Raw genomic sequence first — 24,313 nt, forward strand, 5'->3', positions numbered from 1 at the left:
TTATAAATGCTTTATTACAATATTATAGGCAAATATTCAATGTAGCCTGAATAGGTGCGGAGCAGCAGATTTAAAGCTGAATAATACGGAAGATAGATGGTGTTTACTTTGTCTGTACTTACGAGATATTTCTTAACGTACGAGGATCGTCAACACGGTTTTGTGATTCCTTACAATTCTTTATGCAACATGTTTGCACCATTTTTCCGAATTTTAATTTTTTCCAGTATCCCAATATCAGAGAATTGTATAATGGGCACAGATTGCATCATTTGTAAAATATAATTAAAGAAATCACAAAGTATCGTGTCCATTACTTTTGAACTAACTTTTTATAAACAGAATTTACTTATCTAAAATATTTGAATCAGATTTTAGCATCCAATTGATGATTTTCATCCATCGAAAACGAACATCACCATTTTTTTTCTTGATTTTCGTCTCATACTGTCTTGAAGAATATATATGTACTGTGACGTTGCAAGCGTGCGACGTCACTTCGCCGGTTGAACTCGGTCAAACAGCCGAATTACGGGTGGACCGGACCGACCTTTCTCGGTTACGTAAGCCACCCGCAGGCCATAAGAGCACTCCAAGAGGAAAATCTTCCGATTTCGTGCACCGTACTAATGCCATCTGTTGTGCGTACGGAGTACGACGTTTCAGGCAATTATCGATCCTAAAGAAAGCGTACGAGTCCGAAAAGGTGCCGAAGGATCAAAGACCGAATAAAAGGATGGCCAACGAACAAATCCGGCGCCGGAAGCAGCAAAACAAGTCATCACACACGGGCGAACAAACCCGGAGGCGCCGTCGTGGGACGAAGAGATCCTATTGCGAACAGCAGCATTCGCGGGTCCCGCCGCCGTCTCATCCCGCTCAACTAGGAATATGAAAAAACTTGACGACACTGAGGAAAATGAAAAATTGAATAACTCCAAGAAAAATGGAAAACTTAATGACTCCGAGAAAAATAAAGAACTTACTGACTCTGAGGAAAATGAAAACTTTAATAACTCTCAGTTAATAAGCTGTCTTCAATGCCTCTTAAAAATGCAATTAATCGCATGTAGGGATTGATCAGGTGTTTCTCTCTCTATATTAAAAAATATTTAAAAATCCTTTGACAAATCTGTTTTGTGGCGTCAGGATACTGCTGTCGATATTCCATCACAGTTTGTATAGTATATATTATTTCTCCACTTTGTTTCTATATAAAATTTTAATATGATCCTCCATTAGTTTAACGCCCCGTTCAGCGGTATCATTGACCACCTTCAGTCTATGTTTCAGTCAGTCTACTTATTATTCATAATAACTTCTTTTTCCGATATTTTAACTGTTTTTCTTTTGTAGATTGGAGCGTATTAATGAATTTAGTTAAGGTAGTAGAGAGACTTCCAGGATTGCAAGATATTCATTTACTCATTTCTCGATAATACAAACAGGGGTTTTTCACTAGTCAAAAACGCTAGATAAAACATCGATCTAGGGCGCTATCTGCCTCAAAAGTCCTATTTTTTCGATTACGAGGCGTAATTTTCATTATTCGGCAGCATGTAGCTATGAAAATAGCTATATGCGCAGTTGTATGCTTCCGAATAATGCAAATTACGCCCCTTAATATCTCTGTCAGTTATGTATATATAAAAAAACTCTTCAAACAAAAGTTGTAGTATATAAGGAGGTGGATATAGTATCAGAGAAAAAATTTTTTTTCAAAGTAATTATTTCAAGTTTTCAAAGTCACGGATGTTTTTTCTATCAACAACTGTTTATGCTACATACGGATTCTTAAAGAGAAAAAAGACAAATTCAACGATATATCATAACGTCTATTTATGTAAAGATTTAAAAAATTCAAAATTTTCAAATTTGCTGCGCCTCATTTTCCCATGATCCAATCGGCCCCAAAATTTTTCCAGATCATTTTCTCAACATTTGTTACAATTCTGGTTTACGGGACAAAAAAATTTCATGGTCGAAAAATAAGGTCCACCCTAATGTCCATATACGTAAATTACGAGAAGCAGTAAAGGGTGCTTAACGTCGAAGAAGAAAATCCTGGTAATTAAAACTTAATATGTACTACATTCTACGTTATTAGAATATTTGTAGTTTAATTATGATACATTTTATATCAACATTTTTTATTTACACTTAGAAACGCACTGTCTCGGAAGGAAATGGACATTCGAGAGAAGCAATAAAATTAGAGCATCATCGCGAAAAAAGATGAGTTTGCAATAACCTCAATATTTTATGAAATTCTATTATAATTATAGTTATGACTGTGTTTTTTTATTATAGGAAGACAGAAGATCAAATAAACTTGTGTATGCTAGTATAAAATCAATTTATATATATTATACAATTTATTTTATTATTTGTTTGACAACTAATAAATCTACAAATTGTTTCATAAACTAAAAAATACTTCCTGCATTTTCGTATTCTCCAATCAGTCCAAATAAATACCATCAACGTGTTCCCATATACCAATTTTTATTAATGCAATTATGACAGTAAGAAAACGTTTCTATTTAAAATGAATACATATTTTGAACATAGTTTTAACATTTTTAATTTTTTGGAAGGTGAAAAAATGTAATTAAAAAAGTAATGAAAAATAAAAATAAAAAAAAATCCTCGATGCACGGGGACTCGAAGGCTAGCTCCAGATTGAGATTCATACGCTCGACGGCTCGACAGTCGAATTTCAGTTTCGTTTCCGTAAGCCGTAAAGCAATGCAACATGGCAAGTGCTAAAAATAGATTGCGGCTGGCACAAGCGCACAAGCAGCGCACACGGATATAGTAAAGGTACGCTGGCGAGTGTAGCGCGCGGACGCGTTACTAACACGATACCAATACAGTGTCTTCTGCACCGACGAAATTCCGTCGTTGGCCTCCTGTTTCTCACTCCAGTCAGAATATATCCTAGAGGGCGTAAGAGAACACCGAAAAATTCGGGTCCCGCCAATAGGGCTGTTCGAGTACTCGCAAAAGGCGAGCCGAGCTAAGCTCGACTCGATTGGTCGAGCCGAGTCGAGTACTCGACTTGGCTCGATCAATCCAGTCGAGCTTAGCTCAACTCGCACCGATCCACAGTGCGCCGGAATGCCTGTTTCTTGGACAAAATTCAATAACTTTTGTTCTGTTTATGATAGAGACATGAAACAAAGTGGGTTTTTTTATTTATATTGAGAGCAATCACAATATGATATTATTATAAATATAGTATTTATTCAAACATTAAAAAACGATATTTATAAACAAAATTTTGTTTTATTGGTGGTTTTCAGTAGATATATGAATTCGCAGTTCAGTTCTTCCGAAACTGAAACTTCGTTTTAATTTAAATTTTTTTCATAAATAGCAACTGATCGGAATTGTGGAAGAAATACTAAAAGTTGCATTATACAACTTCTTTATGTAGACCTATATTGAAAATTTAACAAATACGCTTTGTAGATCTGTGTTAATTGAACAACAAACGTCTACTATTTGATCTTCCTAAAATTCGCGTACAGATTCGCTTGACACTAATTTCCAACTGAATTTTTTAAATCTTTTTCTCAAAAACTGAATTATTTTGACATAGTATGAACATTGTTTTAAATCGATATGAAGTAGTGACTTTTTCGATTTTTGTCAATGGTTCGGCGCACTGTGGCGAGCGTGCGATTCGTACGAAACGAACGGCATGCATGAAGGAATTGATCCGAAATAAATTCAAGCGTAATACGACATTGAAGTTCTCGCCGTGCCACGTTTAAATTATTATGTTGGATGTGTCTTATCGTGATTATTAATGTATATTTTTTCAGATTTTACAGACTTTGCGAACAGGTTTTAAAAAATTGGAAATTACCAAAAATTCGGAAAAATGCATATTTCCTATTGAAGTTTGGGAAATATCAGGTATATAAAAATTCAATAATGAGATATTGTTGAAACAACCGTTTTTAATTTTTTTCAGAATTTTTTATATAGTGCATCGTACTTAAAAAAAATAAAAATAACCTTTTCCGATATTTCTTTACCTTTTGTAGGTGTATTATGTAATAGTGAACATTCTTGTATTCGGAAAAATAAAGTACAAACTCAAAAAAATGCAATACTCTTAAAAAAATCATTTTAAAAATATTTTATTTACCTATATTTCAATATATGAACAATACTTCCAGCAGATACGATTAGTGCAGACGGCAAGGTCTCCCGCTGCGAATCAAATCTCCGGCCCTGGATCGAATCCCACACCGAATAATTTTCTTTTTCTTTAAACACTTTTTTTCTCTTTTTTTTAACCATATAATTGTTGTAGAGATATATTAAATATATTTTTGAAAGCACCGATCTCACCGATGCGAGAAGATAGCTTACTCGCACCGAAGCGAACGGCTTACACGAAACGAACAATGTATACAATGTATCTGATGTGTAGCCGTGAAATGAGTTTTATATTAAAGTTTCCAGAGTACATAACTCGTTTATATTAATATGTTAGTTGTGTCCCATCGTGATTATTAATGCATATGCTTTTCAGATTTTCGAATTATGCGAACGTCTTTAAAAAATTGCATATGTAATTTAAAACATTCGAAAAAAATGCATATTTCCTATTGAAGTATGGGAGATACCAGTTTTATAAAAATTCAGTAATGGAATATTGTCGAAATCATTTTTCTTAATTTTTTTCAGAATTTTATATATACAATATATATATATATATATATATATAGTCCAATGTACTTAAAAAAAAATAAAAATCAACTTTTTCGATATTTCTTTACCTTTTGTATGTGTATTATGTAATATTTAATATTTTTAACAAACGTAAAAATGCAATATAAATATTGCTTTGACAATATATTTGAAATATCACTACAACAATTATATGGTTCAGAAAGAAGAAAATAGTAAATAGCAAATATCTAGCAAATAACTAGAATCTTACTAGAAAAATGGGTCGAAACATGGGTTTCGTACTGAACGTTGTTTGACCTTATTTAAGCAAATTGTGGGCTGGGTGAGGGCTCATTCGAAAGAGGAAGGTTAGACGCAGCGCGCTTTTCTCACGAGGTTAACGAGATTATGTTAATAACTAATAATATGAGGGCCCAAAGTAGATAAAAAATCTAGGAAAAAAACCCGCAGATTTCAATGCATTTTCTGTCTCTAAAAGGCTTTTTTGACTTATGAGATGAGAAAAGCGCGCTGCGTTGAACCTTCCTCTTTAGAATGAGCCCTCACCCAGCTCAAAATATACTCGCATAAGGTCAAACAACGTTTAGTTCCGAACCCATTTTTTCGACCCAAAATCTAGTAAGATTCTAGTAAATAGCAAATATCTAGCAAATAACTAGAATCTTATTAGGAAAAATGGGTTCGGAACTAAACGTTGTTTGACCTTATACGAGCATATTTTGAGATAGAATTTATTCAAACCCCACAGATTCTGTAGAGAATCTGAGAGAAAGAATCATACTGGAATGTGCAGCAATAACTGCAGATAATTTAAACGCAGTTATGCAAACAATAAAAATACGTTATAAGAAATGTTTAGAATGTAATGGAGAAGCGTTTGAGCATCTTCTTCAATAAAGACATTTTTTGAAAATATCTCGAGATCTAATAATTTTTTGCCATGTGTACCTGTTTAGGATTAAGCACATAGAAAATAAGGTAGTTTAAGATATCGATGTCGAGCGATACGGCCCTCAGCCGACCCCCCGCGTTACCCGTACCTCGGATTCGCGTCCTGCGAATCCGATGTACACAACGCCCGTGTTTTGGCGATTCCCGGTATCGCGTTCGTGATGCGCGATCACGTGACTCCCGAAACCGACCGTTAATCGCTCGCATTACCAGCTCATTAGACTCGTTCTAACAGCCATCCGATTAACACGTTTTATATCGCGCCCAGTTCTTGGAACTCTATAGACTGCCATTCGGGATACCTGTCTGTCTTAACTCGATTGTGCACCAGTTATAGTATACGCGATTGCAACGTAATAAATCACGGTTTGTTAACAACGTGCGACCTCTCTCTATATCATTTTCCTTCGTCCACTTCTTCCCGCTCACGCTTACCACATCCTTCCCCAATCCGGACTCCCTTCTGTGTTTGTACCCGATCCTTTCGTCTTCCATACAGTCCACTCCTAAACCTAAATTAGTCCCGGGTTCCCAAACATACTGGTCCTTCGAGCCGGATTATTTTCTCTCGGTGTATCGCGAAAAGTGAGCACGTTTTGTCGAAGAAAAGATGGCCGCCAAATTTGAAGACGTGATGTTGGAGCAGGAAGCCGCCATGAGGTCTCTCGTTCGTGTCCTTCTCAATGTGAAGAAACTAGGACAGAACAACTTCACCGTGGCCAAACTCCAACAACGCAGGGAGTTCCTGAAGGATGCCTATGCCCAATGTCGGGAAATTGATCGGCGCCTCCAAGCCTTTCGACGACTCGAAGGAGCCGAAAAGGTCGCCTATTTCAAAGACGAGCAGTTCAGCCTCTGCGAGGATGAGCACCACGTAGCCGCGGATTTCATTGCCGACCACATCGACAAGCTGCAAAAGTCCGGTCCAGCCTCGTCGGCTCCAACGATGCCTGCCGCAGCCCAGTCACGCAGCGATCTTCCCCGCATCGGCCTACCTACGTTTTCCGGAGAACCCACCAAGTGGGAAAGTTTCCGAGATAAGTTCACGTCCCTTATTATTAATGATGAATCGTTGTCCGACGTTAAACGACTTCATCATCTTAATTCGTGCGTGAAAGGCGAAGCGGAAAACCTTATCTGTAATCTCCCGGTTACGGACGCCAATTTTAAGATCGCGTGGGATACATTAGTTCAGCGTTTCGATAATAAACGCGATTTAATTCAAGAGCATTTGAAAACGCTCTATTCTCTTCCGCACGCTTCGGACGCGAGCGAGCTCAGATCCCTTCGAGATAAAGCCCACAAAACGCTTCAAGCTTTACGGAATTTAGAACGCCCTGTCGATACGTGGGATGATATGATCGTGTATTTGTTAGTATCGCGATTAGATAGATCATCTCGCAAGGCGTGGGAATTAAAGTTGGGCGAATCCACCGAATATCCGACATATGCCGATCTCGATAAATTCATCGCGACGCGAATTCGCGCGCTCGGCGCTCTCCAGTCGATTCCAAAACAATCGAAGCGAGTCGTTCAAACTCACGTCGCGACCTCCAACCGTTTGTCGCGTCCGCGTGACGCGCCCTTGGTGTGTTCGTTATGCAAAACCGAACATCTCTTAAACGCGTGTCCGCTGTTCAAATCGAAAACAACATCGCAACGGTTTGACTTCGTCAAAGGTGAGCGCCGTTGTCTCAACTGTCTGAGTCAAAAACATAGCGTCAACGCGTGCCCAAGCAAGTATGCCTGTCAAAAGTGCGGACGCCGACATCATACGCTCTTGCACTTTGACTCAACGCCCAACCGTTCCGACGTGCATGATCCATCATCATCGCCTGCTTCTCCTCCGTCGACGAGTAATCAGGTTGCATTGCATGTATCGTCGCACACCGCGTTCGCTACCCCCCGTATTTTGCTTGCTACGGCATGGGTCATTGTGACCTCCGTCGCCGGTCGGCGTGAATGCGTGCGAGCATTGTTAGACCAAGGTTCCGCCACCACCTTGATGACGGAATCGCTAGCGCAACGATTACGCGTACCTCGTCGCCGCGTCTCCGTCGCCATTACCGGCATAGGAAACCGCGAAATCAATGCACGACACGCGGCAACAATCGAGATCGCATCAAAGCGCGGAACCGGGCCGACTCTATCAACCACTGCGTTGATTTTAACGTCATTAACGCGCTACGTCCCTGAGCGAAGTGACCAGTCGATCTCGTGGCATCATACGCGCGACCTTGATCTTGCTGACGAAAATCCGACGAGTTCCGATCCCATCGACCTTATTATAGGAGCGGATCTATACGGTTTTATATTAGTGGAAGGACTCCGCGCTGGATCCATGTACGAGCCAATCGCGCAAAATTCGATATTCGGTTGGTTTTTGTCCGGACCCGCCGGCTCGACCAAGTCCACGTCCTATCCAGTCGTCCCGATCTATCATTGCTCCCCGTCCGATCCGCTTGATCTCGACCTTCGTCGTTTCTGGGAGATTGTGGAGATACCGACTACTTCACATTTCACAGACGAAGAGCAAGAATGCGAACATCACTTTCGCACCACACATAAACGTGATTCGTCCGGTCGTTATGTGGTCCGTTTACCCTTCAAACGGAACCCTCCAAGCGACCTCGGGCACTCTTATCGAATTGCAGAACGAATGCTCTCCAAACTGGAACTTCGACTGCAACCCAAACCGAAACTCTATGCCGAGTACGATGACTTCTTACGCGAGTACCTACAACTTGGGCATATGCGTAAGCTCCCTCCGTCGAGTATCGACGCCCCCCACGCCGTATATATTCCGCATCACGCGGTGATACGCGATAGCAGCGCAACAACACACCTTCGTGTTGTATTTAATGCGTCCAGCCTCACTAGCAACGGAACTTCGTTGAATGACCATTTGTTGATCGGACCCAAGCACCAAACCGATCTTCCGACCATAATTCTTCGGTGCCGACAATATCGGTACGTATTAACGTCCGATATCACAAAAATGTACCGCCAAATACTGGTGGATCCACAAGACGTTGACTATCAGCGTATCTTGTGGCGGTCGTCTCCGTCGGAGCCCATTGGTCACTATCAGCTGCTGACCGTGACATACGGTACCGCTCCGGCCCCCTTTCTCGCTCTTCGAGTCCTACAACAACTTATAGAGGACGAAGGGTCCCAATTCCCCTTAGCCACGCGCGTTCTTCAACACCACCTCTACGTTGATGATTGTGTCTTTGGAGCGTTCGAGGACTCGACATTAATCGAGGCTCGTAATCAATTGATTGCACTGCTCAGCAAGGCACATTTCCGTCTGCATAAGTGGACAAGCAATGCTTCGCATTTGCTTGCTGATATTAGTCCTCATGATCATGGAATAGTCCAGGAGAAAATCTTGCAGTCCGATGACACTGTCAAGGTCCTTGGTGTCGCGTGGAGTCCCGAAGTCGACGCATTCCGCTTCAAAGTCACGCTTCCGTCTGATGCCGTGTGCACCAAACGAGCGGTCCTGTCAAACATTGCTCGCCTTTTCGACCCATTAGGATGGGTCACTCCCACTACAGTGTATGCAAAAATACTCATGCAACAGCTGTGGGTGCAGAAATGCAGTTGGGACTCCCCACTTCCTCCGGTCCTTCTCGAACGCTGGGAGAGATACCGTTTAGAATTGCCAGTACTGAATTCTCTCTCAATTTCTCGCTGGACGCACCAGGATGTAAACATCAGCTCCTGTCAATTGCATGGCTTCACTGATGCGTCCACATTAGCGTATGCTGCTGCAGTGTATCTGCGCCTCGTGACTTCTTCCGGTCAAATCGTCATCTCGCTACTCGCCGCCAAATCGAAAGTAGCTCCAGTCAAACCATTGACTGTTCCGCGGCTCGAACTTTCGGCCGCCCTTCTCCTTACTCATCTCGTCGTCTTCATTCGACAATCACTGCACGAGCTGCCGGAGAACGTCCCGTTTTATTGTTGGACGGACTCGACTATCACGCTTTGTTGGCTTCGACAACCCGCGTCAAAATGGAAAACGTTTGTCGCAAATCGAGTGGCCCAAATCAATTCCACCCTACCCGATGCCATTTGGCGCCACGTACCGTCTGAGGAAAATCCCGCAGACTGCAAATCTCGCGGCCTGCTTCCGTCCCAACTACTGGCTCATGACCTTTGGTGGACAGGCCCTTCGTGGCTGAAACTCTCAACCGAACATTGGCCTTGCAATATTCCCGAGGCTCCGTCTGGCACAATCACCGAGGAACGTCCGACCATTCCGGTCAATCTTTGTCCAGCTCGTACGCCATGGGAGCTCCGTGATCGCTTCTCGTCTTGGCCAAAATTGTTGAAAGTCACTGCGTACATTTTTCGATTCGTAGCCCGAATTCGAAAACAGCCCGGAGTGAACTTCGTAAGTCCAGCCCTCAATGCGTCGGAAGTCCAACTCGCAAAAACCTTCTGGCTCCGACAAATGCAGCAAGAGCTCTTTCCTGAAGAGCTGCAAGCGCTTCGTCACCATCGCCCTCTCAATAAAAGGAGCAGTATCCTCTCCCTTAATCCATATGTAGACGAGGACAACCTAATTCGAGTTGGCGGGCGCCTTAAAAACGCCAAATTGTCGGAACGAGCAAAACATCCGATTATACTGAAATCCCATCCCTTATTGACGCTAATAACACTGTCCAACAAATTTCAACTTTTTTTGTGATTTCAATATACTGTTGGGTCCTTCTTATAGAGTTTTTTGCGCTGATTCCGAATCTGGTTTTAATTTTTTTCCTATACGTCCAGTTTTTGAAAATCATGGCTTTGAAAAAAAAACATATTTTTCAACTTTAAACAAATATTGTGATGTTATTATAAAAGATATTGAATTGTTGTTTACAGCAAACGATTCTGTAGACTTTCCTGAATACAGTGACATCCAATATTAATACATTATGATTGTTTAAACATGTTTAAACAATGATTAAAGACGGAGATGCACCACTTTTGCACCAATTTTTGCGGATATTTTCGAATTTATCTCAAAAAATAAGGGTCCAGCGAAAAATTGAACTATACCACGCGAAAGAGCAGACTTTTATCTTGAGAAACCCCCCTGTGAAGTTTGCATGGTCGACGTTTTTACCGAACCAGAAAGCAAAATATCTTCGCCCGACATGCGTTGACGCCAGTGGTGCTCTTCCACTAGCGCGGTCGTTCGTCGGGATACGACGCGGCGCGCTGCGGTGAAACAGCGCGTGGCTATAAGCGCGCAATTATGTCAGCTTACTTAAATGTAATATTTTATTAAATGTTATACTATTGTTATTTATTATTTATTAGTATATTTATTCTGTATAAATTATTTTATGTATTTTTTAATGTTAGTCTCTCGTTTATAGTATATTTAATACAAAAAATACCTTTTGTAACAAAAAAATAATTTATTCACACACTACACTATTACACTATTTACAATGCTAATATATATGTGTACACTATTCAAATATAATACACTACTAAAATACATATATTATATACAGAACAACTAAAATACTATAAATAACTATAAATGTTTTTTATGAAGTTTTATACGTAGCAATGCAGATTTGAAATGCTTGACACGACTGATTTCAACAAACACAAAGCCGAAACTGAACTCTGGCATCAGTTTTCTTAAGAACCAACACGATACATATTTTGAAATAAATGACGGTCTACGGACAACGGAATACATACAATGTAAGGAAAGTCTGCAATGCTGTGACTGAAAAATTTTATTTTCAGTAATTGTCGTCTTATCTATGTATTGTAATTATAGTGCCAATGAACACTCGAGATTCTTCCGAGTAAAATAAGTCCAAACACAATATAAACGGGACTATTTTTATTGACTTAAATACATAATTAAAATAGTATGCTCCATATTAAATCGATATAGTGTATTATATCTGAATAGTGTACACATATATATTAGCATTGTAAATAGTGTAATAGTGTAGTGTGTGAATAAATTATTTTTTTGTTACAAAAGGTATTTTTTGTATTAAATATACTATAAACGAGAGACTAACATTAAAAAATACAAAAATAATTTATACAGAATAAATATACTAATAAATAATAAATAACAATAATATAACATTTAATAAAATTTTACATTTAAGTAAGCTGACATAATTGCGCGCTTATAGCCACGCGCCGTTTCATCGCAGCGCGCCGCGCCGTATCCCGACGAACGACCGCGCTAGTGGAAGAGCACCACTGGCGTCAACGCATGTCGGGCGAAGATATTTTGCTTTCTGGTTCGGTAAAAACGTCGACCATGCAAACTTCACAGGGGGGTTTCTCAAGATAAAAGTCTGCTCTTTCGCGTGGTATAGTTCAATTTTTCGCTGGACCCTTATTTTTTGAGATAAATTCGAAAATATCCGCAAAAATTGGTGCAAAAGTGGTGCATCTCCGTCTTTAATCATTGTTTAAACATGTTTAAACAATCATAATGTATTAATATTGGATATCACTGTATTCGGGAAAGTCTACAGAATCTTTTGCTGTAAACAACAATTCAATATCTTTTATAATAACATCGCAATATTTGTTTAAAGTTGAAAAATATGTCTTTTTTTAAAACTCCATTTTCTCAAAATCTGGACGTATAGGAAAAAAATTAAAACCAGATTCGGAATCAGCGCAAAAAACTCTATAAGAAGGACCCAACAGTATATTGAAATCAAATTTGGTGTTGGACAGTGTAATTGTTCACGCGCATCTGCGAGCTCTCCATGCTGGATCGCAGCTGACACTGAGCATTCTCCGCCAAGAATATTGGATGTTGCGAGCGCGTCCCACCGTCCGAAACGTTCTGCATAAATGCGTTAAGTGTGCACGCGAAAAGGCTGCACCGCAAAGTGCATTGATGGGAGAATTACCGGACTTTCGAGTTACGCGTTCGGCTCGAGCGTTTGTACATTGCGGTCTCGATTATGCAGGTCCGATTCAAACTCGTACGTCACCCGGCCGCGGTCAACGTTCTCGCAAATCGTATATTGCGCTATTTATTTGTATGGTCGTAAAGGCAGTTCATTTAGAACTCGTAAGTGACTATTCGACGGCTGCGTTCCTTGCAGCGTATAATCGTTTTTGCTCGCGCCGCGGCATTCCCAGTGCCCTTTATTCCGATAATGGCACAACGTTTAGGGGCGCCGATCGTGAGCTCGCGAGCGCGTTTCGTGCAGCAACTCGCGATCCCACGACGCTCAATCGATTAGCGCTCGATCGTGTCACGTGGCACTTCACTCCACCTTCCGCCCCTCATTTTGGAGGATTGTGGGAGGCCGGCGTGCGTAGCGTGAAGTACCACCTTAAACGAGTTGTTGGAGCCCACACACTCACTTTCGAAGAATTCGCGACGTTGCTTTGCCAGGTTGAAGCTTGTCTGAATTCGCGCCCACTAGCTGCAGTATCGGAAAACTTCGACGACTATTGTGCTCTGACGCCTGGGCACTTTCTGATTGGGGCAGCCCTCACGGCTGTTCCCAATCCATCGTTGCTCGATTTAAAAGAAGCACGTCTCTCGCGTTGGCAATTATGCCAACAAATGACGGAAAGTTTTTGGCGACGATGGTCGCAAGATTATATGCAGGGTCTCCAACAACGCGTTAAGTGGCAAACCCAAAAGCCCAATATTGTTGTCGGGCAATTAGTTTTATTACGGCAGTCTAATCTCCCCCCGTGTAAATGGGAGCTCGGCCGCGTCATCGAATGTCATCCCGGCGATGATGGCATCGTGCGTGTTGTGACGGTGAAAACCGCGCAATCCCAATACAAGAGGCCCATCGTAAAATTGTGTATTTTGCCGATCGACCTTCCGTCCGAGCCGCCTTATCCGCTGCGCGGCAAGGCGCGACCAGTTGATACCGTACCGTAAACCGTACCGAGGTTCAACGGTAAACAGATGCAATACATGTCCCAAAATTCGTGAAAATCCCGAAAGGGGGTGGTCCCTGAGACCATTCTAAGAGACATTTTCCTTTGCACCAATGTCAACTGCGGCTTTGTTTAGGAGTTATTAACGAAAAACACGGACCAATCAGAGCGCGTCCTGGCCCGCCGCGCCGTGCCGCGCCGGCAAGCGAGTGTCGGTGGTACGCCGTGACATCGCAACGAACAAGAGTTTCTCGATAATGTGAATCCTCTCCGATTTCGATGAGCTTTGGATACGTTGTCCAGACCATGATTCTGTACAACATTTCTCTTTAGACTTTTTGGCGATCGGCTTTAGTTTACGAGATAATCGTAAAAAAAGAGAAGAAGCAGAAACTGATTGAATTAAAAACTCACGTATTCAGCCGTAAATCCATTTGCTGCTTCGAAATGTGTGTCACTGGGTCACTCGGTGACGAACTGCACAGATGTCTTCAGGTACACGGCAGTACCGAAAGCCAAGGGACGTACGGCCAGGTCGACGAACTGCACAGCCGGTGGTAGAAGGCCTAAGGGATGCGCGGTCAAGTCGACGATCCAGAATTTAACTTTCACTTTCGAATCGATAAATAATTCGTATGTTTATTTTACACAGATGCCTTGAAATTTTTCCACACTCACAATCACTGTTCACATTTGTCAACACATAGTTATGCACTAATAATAATTGCCATATCCCTTGTACTGCTGCACAAATCACAACAATCAGGTAATGCAATCACTAGACTGCGGCTTTCATGCATTTGTAGCAAACATGAGTAGGTGCATTTTAATACAGTAGAGAGATTAAAATAATTTCAAAACACCAATGTATTATTTTTAAATTCTTAAAATGATCACAGTAAGAATCAAATATCTGTCTGGCTCCTGTCCCTTGTAATAGCGGCAGCCAACATTCATTTTGCATAAAGATTCGCAGTCTAGTGATTAGTTTAAATATCACAGTCAAAAAAACAGCTAATACATAGCAACCGTTAGCTTTGAATTTACAAGTCTTTGGAGATGTTCTCTCTACCGCGGCTCGAACGACACTGATTTTCCGCAAGATTTTTCTAAAGAATTTAGGAAGGGCATTTAGAGTGTCGAAATTCGAAATGCACGCTGTAGCACGAGAACGACGGGACGGTTGGACGAAAAACAGGATACGAGAAGGACCGCTTTAAGACTTATGGCAATCACATGTTTAGGTTTTCCTGTAGATTGGTACGCAGAGTCGATGGGTAACCGTTCGAAAACGTCGTCTGTCCTTCTTTTAGAAAGTTTCTTAAGGAAGGTATAGGACAATAGGGATGCTACGCTGACCTGACATTTTTACCCCTTGCTGGGTAAAAGGACGGATGACGTTTTCGAACAGTTACCCATCGACTCTACGTACCAACCTGCAGGAAAAACTAAACATGTGTTTGCCACAAAGCTTACAGCGGTCCTTCTCGCATTCTGTTTTTCGTCTAACCGTCCCGTCGTTCTCGTGCTACAGCGTGCATTTCGAATTTCGACACTCTAAATGCCCTTCCTAAATTCTTTAGAAAAATCTTGAGGAAAATCAGTGTCGTTCGAGCCGCGGTAGAGAGAACATCTCCAAAGACTTGTCAATTCAAAACTAACGGTTGCTATTAGCTGTGTTTTTGATATTGATATTTAAACTAATCACTAGACTGCGGATCTTTATGCAAAATTAATGTTGGCTGCCGCTATTACAAGGGACAGGAGCCAGACAGATATTTGATTCGTACTGTGATCATTTTAAGAAGTTGAAAATAATACTATGGTGCTTTGAAATTATTTTAATCTCTCTACTGTATTAAAATGCACCTACTCGTGTTTGCTACAAATGCATGAAATCCGCAGTCTAGTGATTGCATTACCTGATTGTTGTGATTTGTGCAGCAGTACAAGGGATATGGCAATTATTATTAGTGCATAACTATGTGTTGACAAATGTAAACAGTGATTGTGAGTGTGGAAAAATTTCAAGGCATCTGTTTGAAATAAACATACGAATTATTTATCGATTCGAAAGTGAAAGTGAAATTCTGGATCGTCGACTTGACCGCGCATCCCTTAGGCCTTCTACCACCGGCTGTGCAGCTCGTCGACCTGGCCGTACGTCCCTTGGCTTTCGGTACTGCCGTGTACCTGAAGACATCTGTGCAGTTCGTCACCGAGTGACCCAGTGACACACATTTCGAAGCAGCAAATGGATTTACGGCTGAATACGTGAGTTTTTAATTCAATCAGTTTCTGCTTCTTCTCTTTTTTTACGATTATCTCGTAAACTAAAGCCGATCGCCAAAAAGTCTAAAGAGAAATGTTGTTCAGAATCATGGTCTTGACAACGTATCCAAAGCTCATCGAAATCGGAGAGGAGATAGTTCAGATAGTACATCGATCGATTTACAATTACAAGTTACTTATCTCGTAAACTAAAGCCGATCGCCAAAAAGTCTAAAGAGAAATGTCGTTCAGAATCATGGTCTTGACAACATATCCAAAGCTCATCAAAATCGGAGAGGGTTCACATTATCGAGAAACTCTTGTTCGTTGCGATGTCGCGGCGTACCACCGACACTCGCTTGCCGGCGCGCTCTGATTGGTCCGTGTTTTTCGTTAATAACTCCTAAACAAAGCCGCAGTTGACTTTGGTGCAAAGGAAAATGTCTCTTAGAATGGTCTCAGGAACCACCCCCTTTCGGGATTTTCACGAATTTTGGGACACCCTGTATAGTGTATATAAGTAGATATAAGCAACGACGCATCTGTCTAGCCCGCGACTCGCAAGACACCCGTGTGTTGACAACAGCTGTGTTCATACATTCGATCTTGCCTCGCCGACCGTTCACGGCGGGCGGCAATCGATCTTTAAATTCGCGTCACCGTCTCCTGTGTATCACTGGTTTCGTTGATTTCGGATTTCTCCAGAAATCCAAGGCGGGCGGTATGTTTAGGATTAAGCACATAGAAAATAAGGTAGTTTAAGATATCGATGTCGAGCGATACGGCCCTCAGCCGACCCCCCGCGTTACCCGTACCTCGGATTCGCGTCCTGCGAATCCGATGTACACAACGCCCGTGTTTTGGCGATTCCCGGTATCGCGTTCGTGATGCGCGATCACGTGACTCCCGAAACCGACCGTTAATCGCTCGCATTACCAGCTCATTAGACTCGTTCTAACAGCCATCCGATTAACACGTTTTATATCGCGCCCAGTTCTTGGAACTCTATAGACTGCCATTCGGGATACCTGTCTGTCTTAACTCGATTGTGCACCAGTTATAGTATACGCGATTGCAACGTAATAAATCACGGTTTGTTAACAACGTGCGACCTCTCTCTATATCATTTTCCTTCGTCTACTTCTTCCCGCTCACGCTTACCACATCCTTCCCCAATCCGGACTCCCTTCTGTGTTTGTACCCGATCCTTTCGTCTTCCATACAGTCCACTCCTAAACCTAAATTAGTCCCGGGTTCCCAAACAGTACCCTAATAATTTTTTACGTAGAATGAACAGAAGAATCGATCTGTGTAAAAAACAATATGCATTTCTATTTAAAGAAATGATGCAATTGTTAATTGCACATGCACTGCTGCATGTAAAAAAAATTTGAAGGCCTACAGATGTAGTTCTCTTCGAACCATTTATCTTTCTCCAAGACATTTTTTTGTAAATGCAATAATTACTGGAGTTATGACTTGTAACAATTGAGTGAATCACCCTGTATAATCTATCCTATGCTGAATATTAAATTAATTTATATTTTCATGTCCAGTTTTGCAGAAAACTACGCAAAATATAAGTCTAACTTTCGGGAACTTTTCTCCAAGTTGTATATTAAATCTAGAAACAGAGAGAGAGAATGTTTTTAATAATTTCTCTTTCATAAAAATTATCCATCCGCTCTACCGTGCGCATGGGATCTGATCCAGGCTAAGCGTCCGCTCTACCACCGACGAGATACTATTCAAGACTGCCAGCCTTCTCCAGGGCTCAAACAGTGAGCAAGTCCTCGGTTTATTTTGATTCCGATTTTGAGTCCTGTCTAATTTTGGTTACTTGTAATCACAGTGTACCTAGCTATGCCTTATTAGATTTTGCTGGCAAAACAGACTACACTAGCCCCAAGGCATACCGACCGATATGCCTCACCCCTTCGTTGTTGGTGAATTGTTTCCAGTCTGTGTCCCTGTTGCTACGAGTGTGGTCGTTAAGCTACCAGCCATTCCTAACCAATGCATCGTCTCACACGCGTTTTGACTAACCTAACCGAAAGAATGCATCGTCTCATATGCGTTTTGACTAACCTTTTTTTTTTTTTTGTTTAAGGGCGGTGGGAAAATCCTTTTACGCACACCCTCCTACAGATGACAGCTAAACTCTGTCTCAGGAGAGAAGGGACTTGGGTAACGACCAGTTTACGTCGTTCGCTGCGCAGGTTCGCCCTGATTGGTAGTACTCCCAATGCACAACGCATGCGCGCAGTGGCACTGAAGCGACGCCACGCGCCGCAGCGCTGCAGACTGCCTCATTCGCGTTCTACCGGGTGTACTCAGGTGTACTGCATTACGCACGCTTCCACAGTTTTCTTTGTGTTCTGTTTGCACAGTGTTTTTGAAGTGTCAAAATTATGTAGATACAATATATTAACACACATCTACAAAAAATGTACAAATTATATATAAAATTAAATAAAATATATTGGGTCTTTACATAATTCAATCATATTCTTTGTGTGTAAATCGTAATTTGTACATTTCTTGTAGATAAGTGTTAATATAATAACACATATCTACAAAAAAATGTACAAATTATACAAATAAATTAAATATATTATTTATTACGCGTGCAAATAGTCCCGATTTCCCATTCCGAATCATTTCATGCTAACCCGTTTCACTCCGGTACACCGTGTACATGAATACTCGCGTCGAGTAGAGTGGGGAGTGGGTAGTGGAGTGGGAGTTCGGAGGTTCGCAGCAAGCCGCTGCCTCAGTCGAGCTGCGCGAATTGAGTCCCTTCTCTCATGAGACAGAGTTTAGAAGGGTAGTGAGGGACTCGGCACTCCCTGAGATCTTGTGCGGGTTAAACGGGACTATATGATCCGCCATATATCCCTACCCATACCCTCTAAAACCCCACCGCCCAAGGCCCATAAGGACCCGTCGCCTCATAAACTTTCAAGGCTATCGTGATCTGCGCGACCTACTTATCGCATTACAGCGCATCTCACTACCTCGAATCTTACCACTCTTGTTCTTGTGTGTCTCTTTATAATCTTATAAAATCTTCTTTTTCCCCTGTTATACTATGGGTACTTTCAGTCCCGGAACATCAGCGTTAGGAGGTCGAGGAGTCCGGGAAATCATTATGCTCGCCATTTCTCTCCAGATAACGCTCATAACGTTCTTTTTCTATCATTATTGTAAATATAAACCTATTTATCTTCTTCCAGTTCTCCTTACTCTTCAACATCAATTCCTGGAAACGTTCTACTGTAAAATTTGCATCGAGGTCAATCTCTAAATAGATTCTTTCTCTAGCCCATCTGTCACAGTAGAATATAGTGTGTTCCGGGTCATCCCTGACGTTACAGCCGAACCAGCACACATCGGTGTTTGCGCAACGAATTCTATGACGGTATGAGTTAAACACCCCATGACCCGTCAAAACTTGAGTCAGACGGTAGTTCAACTCCCCGAATTTTCTCAGACTCCACACCTCCACCCTTGAAATCAGCCTTTTCGTCCATAACGCCTTAGGGTAGACGTTCCAACTCTCCTGCCAATCAATCCAAGACTGTTTTCGAATATCAGTATTTTCCTCAGTCAACCGGTCCATCTTCATTTCTCTCGTTTCCTCCGAGTCATTGTCAAGAATTTTGTACTCTTGCTTCACTCTATACAGCTTCGCACGTTCGGCAATTATCGTCTCCAGTGGAAGGGTTCCCGTAATAGCGCATAGCGCGTTACGGGAAACCGTACAATAAGCTCTCGCTACTCTGCCTAGTCCAATCCTTTGTGCCCGTTCGATCAAGATTTTGTTTCTCCCCGAAGCTCCCCAAATCAGGCATCCATAATCCATACTCTCGTGTCAGGTAGGGCTCAAAAAAAAATTGTGAGTAAAACGATGCATACTCTCATGGCAGGTTAGGCTCAACGCGTGTAACAACGACGCATTGTTTCGGTTGGGGTAGGGAAAAAAAAATGGTGAGTAAAACGATGGATACTCTCATGGCACGTTGGGCTCAACGCGTGTAACAACGACGCATTGTTTCGGTTGGGTTAGGGAAAAAAAATTTTGAGTAAAACGATGCATACTCTCATGGCAGGTTGGGCTCAACGCGTGTAACAACGACGCATTGTTTCGGATGGGTTAGGGAAAAAAAAGGTTTTGACTAACCTAACCGAAAGAATGCATCGTCTCGCACACCCAGCGAATTCCCTAATACCACCACACTGCGACGTAACAGTTCAATATACATATGTATCCAAGAGTAACAACGGTTCTGAAAATAACAGTTTGAAACGATCATACGATGCGCGAGGTGGAAAATTCCAACTTGTTTGATGAATTGCCTTTAATACACCATTTACAATAAATAATTGCACACTGGATTTTTTCATAAATATATTTGTATTTCAAGCAAGATATATACAGTGCAGTATTATATTATATAATAATAAAATATCCAAGTGTAAGATGTTGAAGCGACTAAACGTTTGTGTGCATTGCTGGTACTAGTATGATGTGTGTATGATCTTTTAATGATAATAGCGATTGAAATATATAAAATAATTTCCTCTGAGAATGTTCTGTTGATATAGTAACATCACACGATGCGGACAGACTTACGTGTCAAATTGTGTTGGAACAACTTACATTATTCACCGAGTATTTTTTAAAACGAGACACTTTTTTTCCTTTTTAAGAATCTCCTTTTTATTGGTAGCAAAGCAAGCTTCTTTAGTGGATCTTCTATGGATTCCGGTTCTGGTAACGCGTTATTTTGCCTCTCTTGCTTCGACTTTCTCGAATACGGTACACATGTTTCTATGTCTACATTTGGAACCTTGATAAATTTGATGGTTTTCGGTGCTCTTTTTTCTGGCGCGTCTTCGCAGTTCTCAGTATTGTCGAATTTATTTGCGTGTTTCTGGAAAGCGATATCAGCTGCTTCCAAAGTGGTCTTAGCTTTCTCAATCTCGGCATTCAAGTCGATTACATCGAAGATGCGATCCTGCAAGAAAGTGTTTTTATTTCTTCTTTCTATTATACATATGTATTTTTATTCTATTATATTTATATTAAAGCAACTTCAGGCATATAGATTGTCTACTCCTTGTTCACAGTTATTAGTATATTATATATGTATATATACGTGGTAACTTGACATAATATTGTTCATTTTCCAAAGCATTCTATGAAAATATATACATATGTATACGTATAAATAAACATAACATACACTTTATAAGGTAAAAAGAATAAATGCTACATCAATGAAAATACAAAGGAGAAATACTTCGATCCGGAAGATTATTTTTGAAGAATGATTAGTTGAAACATTTATGTAAAATAAAAATTTTGTCCGTATCAATCGTAAGAAAAACAGGAGTGTGATAATAAATTATTTTATCGGTGGATCATTTGAACAAGCTGAAAATAACGCGACGCTGCTCTCTTCGATTCTTCCAATATTATATTTTACCGTTTCGCGACTCGTATACTCATTTTTTAGGTAAATCACAGCCGTCTCTAGTGCAGGGCAGAACGTATGACGTAGCAACACCACATATTTACAGATAGAACATCAGTCCGATCAGCTGGTCCGATCAAGCTACTCTGCTAGAGAGTAGAGAGTGTAGAGAGGATATATCAGAGTGCCGACGGGTTGGTGGTTTTCCGATGCCACCGCTTTTGTCGGTACAGTCCCAATTTAAGTCTATTCTCGGTTCTGTACTATATGGCATAGATCGGGACATGGATCATGGGTCCTACTTTGAAGAATTTTTAAGGTTTGTACTCGTATATTGAATAATTTTTTTTTTGAAATGTGGTCGCATTACTTTCCGGACAAACTTGACCAGGTTTCTGCCTGTACTAGACACAGCCATGCGTAAATACATGTAAAATCCGCAGTGTAACGATATAATAACATGCGGAAATCGACCCGTATAAAATATAGCGATTGAATTTTTTTTCCGCTAACTCGAATCGCGTACTCTTCCCTAGAAAGTTACCACTTTATCGCGCGCGCGCGCGAGTGTCATAATTTGATCGCAACCTGCATGTCTCTTCGCTTGCGTCTTATGTCAGCCAAGTCATCGAGGAAAGCAGCGGCAGCACGTTCTTTGTAACGCCGTTGAGAAACGACAAAATCATTCTCGAAGTCATCATCGTATCCTCGATCATACGTGTAGTCCACACCGTCGTAAAAACCATTACGATTTCCTCCTATATCGCGGGAACCTAAAATATAAATGCGATAGCTGATAAATCGTAGAATTAGAGATTGAACGCGTGCGGTGACACATGTTAGAGTTGAGTTAATCGTAGTCGTAAAATTCACTTAAACATATTATTTTTGTAATACCTGTAACGTACAGGGAATTCTCCTGTGAACAGGGTGCAGCAAAATTATGCGTAAAGACTATCACAGGTCGATTTTGTGATTTTGGATCGGTGAAGATCTGTTTGAAAAATTAGGTGGAAAATTGCGATCGATCGGTTTCCCCGGGATCTAAAATTTTTAGCGATCTAAAGGTACGGAATCCAGCTGTGCGGTGATCTTTACGCGTAATCTTATCGGTACACCCTGTACAAAAATGAGAACAGTGTTACGCGATAATTAACACGATCTGTGGTTCGCATACTCCTCGTTCCGTGCTTTCCGTTCAAGCTGATAATTGATTAATTAATTTCCGCTATCAAGTGGTAGGAACCCGTGGTTAAACTGTGTTACGATCATCATTTGATAGAATACATATTATTTCTATTAATTTCATATCCATAAAATGAAAAAAAATCATAGGGAATGGAAATGTTCTAGCTAGGAAGAAATTTTCGAGTAGGAATAGCTCCGAGTGCAAAGGGTTGCGCAAAAAGGAATTTTCTATTTCTAGAAAGTAACTAAACTAGAAATTTTTGTTTTGCATAAAAATCTGCAGTCGAGTGATAAGCAACATTGTTCGCTCTAATAATGTGGGGCTTGAACGTGGCTTGAACGGAAAGTAATCGTTGAACTGGCACGGAGCAGGATAAAATAATTAACATATTATCGATGAGAGATTCTTTCCAACGATACCAAGTTTTGGATCATTTATCATTTTCTCATTTTGTAAAGGAAGCTATGATATATTATATATATATATGTCGGGACATGACGGAAGCGACGCAACCCGTTGACAGAGACGCGTAACGCTTGCTTATTGCATAAGACAATTATGTTATCTCTTGGAATTATACGTCCGTGTAGGACTAAGTTTAGTTTTAAAAATAACGGTTTGGAGATTTCGGTTATGCGTTTACGGTCGAACGGCTGCGAGTCAGATGCTTGACCGTACCTTAGTAATTGCCCAGCGAAAAGGCAATAAAACGTTTCCCGTTTACCTGCATCCCTCATCGTGCGCGGCGCAAGGAGAGATGCGAAATAGGGTCCCTGGAAGGGATGGGCTGGGGCCTTGTTGAACGTGACCACGAGGGGCAGAATGTTTTTGGCTGCGCCACACAGTGGGCCAGAATGGCTCGGTAGCTGTTCACGCCTATTTCACCATTATTTCAAAACTTAAAGACCACATTAAATAGGTCGTTGAATTCGTCTTGGCGTCAGCTATAATGTTATTAAATAAAAAATATATAGTTATAAATAAATATTGAAGCTGACCACAATTTTTTATTTAAAAAAAGAAATTATTCAAATTTTTTGTATTGGGGTTTGTAGAAGACTGAGTACTGATTACTTTTTGTAGGAAACATTTTTTTGTCACACCACCGGAAATGTCTGAAAACTCGTGTGAATAATGAATAATATTTGAAAACTGGCTGTTCACCATTATTTCAAAACATAAAGACCACATTAAATATATCGTTGGATTAGTCTTGGCGTCAGCTATAACATTATTTAATAAAAAATATATAGTTATAAATAAATATTCAAGGTGCACACCATTTTTGATTAAAAAACAAAAATTATTGAAATTTTTTGTATTGAAATTTGTAGAAGACTGACTACTGATTACTTTTTGTACGAAACATTTTTTTGTCACACCACCGGAAATGTCTGAAAAATCGTGTGAATGATGAATAATAATGCAAAATTGGCTGCTGTGATGCTATACTACGATGCTATTACTATGATCTCTCAAATACAAATGATTCATCTAAGCTAGCAAGAAGTTTGAATGTTTATCAATGGTCGTATAATCTAAAAAATTCATAAGATTGGTCTGGGCTAGGTCTTCACACTCTTAAGAGCCGCTGAGTGGTCGTCAATGCGTCTCGTGCAACGCGACTCGCCGCGGAATTGCGTGTCACGCGACGCTTTAAACTATCATAATTTTCACGGTGGTCTGAGGGGGGACGCGAATTTTGCAGGATCTTTTAGAGGAGATGTTGCTGAAAATGTTCCACGTTGTTAGAGCCATCATTTTTGATCATTTTTTAACTTATTCCTTGTCAAAAGTGAAAAACTTT

General features: G+C 40.8%; 2 protein-coding genes across 2 annotated transcripts; one reads left to right on the plus strand and one right to left on the minus strand.

Annotated features, from left to right (window-relative positions):
* The first annotated feature begins 6,271 nt into the window (after window positions 1-6,271).
* Window positions 6,272-17,989, plus strand: LOC143214212 (uncharacterized). Its single transcript, XM_076434950.1, has 5 exons — window positions 6,272-10,011; window positions 12,391-12,644; window positions 12,768-13,563; window positions 17,690-17,819; window positions 17,948-17,989. Exons 1-5 carry the CDS (start codon window positions 6,272-6,274, stop codon window positions 17,987-17,989), a joined length of 4,962 nt encoding a protein of 1,653 aa, XP_076291065.1.
* On the minus strand, window positions 16,510-23,243 carry LOC143214213 (uncharacterized). Its single transcript, XM_076434951.1, has 3 exons — window positions 23,231-23,243; window positions 21,906-22,189; window positions 16,510-20,858 (listed from the first exon to the last, which is right to left on the minus strand). Exons 1-3 carry the CDS (start codon window positions 23,241-23,243, stop codon window positions 20,520-20,522), a joined length of 636 nt encoding a protein of 211 aa, XP_076291066.1. The 3' UTR covers window positions 16,510-20,519.
* Between the last annotated feature and the right edge of the window lie 1,070 nt (window positions 23,244-24,313).

This window comes from Lasioglossum baleicum, chromosome 12, assembly GCF_051020765.1.
Source record: "Lasioglossum baleicum chromosome 12, iyLasBale1, whole genome shotgun sequence".
Taxonomy (NCBI): Eukaryota; Metazoa; Arthropoda; class Insecta; order Hymenoptera; family Halictidae; genus Lasioglossum; species Lasioglossum baleicum.

Bases quoted from the DNA above. Each gene is read 5' to 3' on its own strand.
- LOC143214212 (XM_076434950.1), top strand. From the start codon at position 6,272: ATGGCCGCCAAATTTGAAGACGTGATGTTGGAGCAGGAAGCCGCCATG. The intron at 10,012-12,390 runs GTACATTTTTCG...GGTGTTGGACAG, and splicing joins AAATTGTTGAAAGTCACTGC to TGTAATTGTTCACGCGCATC. The intron at 17,820-17,947 runs GTGTGGTCGTTA...TTTTTGTTTAAG, and splicing joins CTGTGTCCCTGTTGCTACGA to GGCGGTGGGAAAATCCTTTT.
- LOC143214213 (XM_076434951.1), bottom strand. The intron at 20,859-21,905 runs GTTGCGATCAAA...ACTTTCTTGCAG, and splicing joins GCAAGCGAAGAGACATGCAG to GATCGCATCTTCGATGTAAT.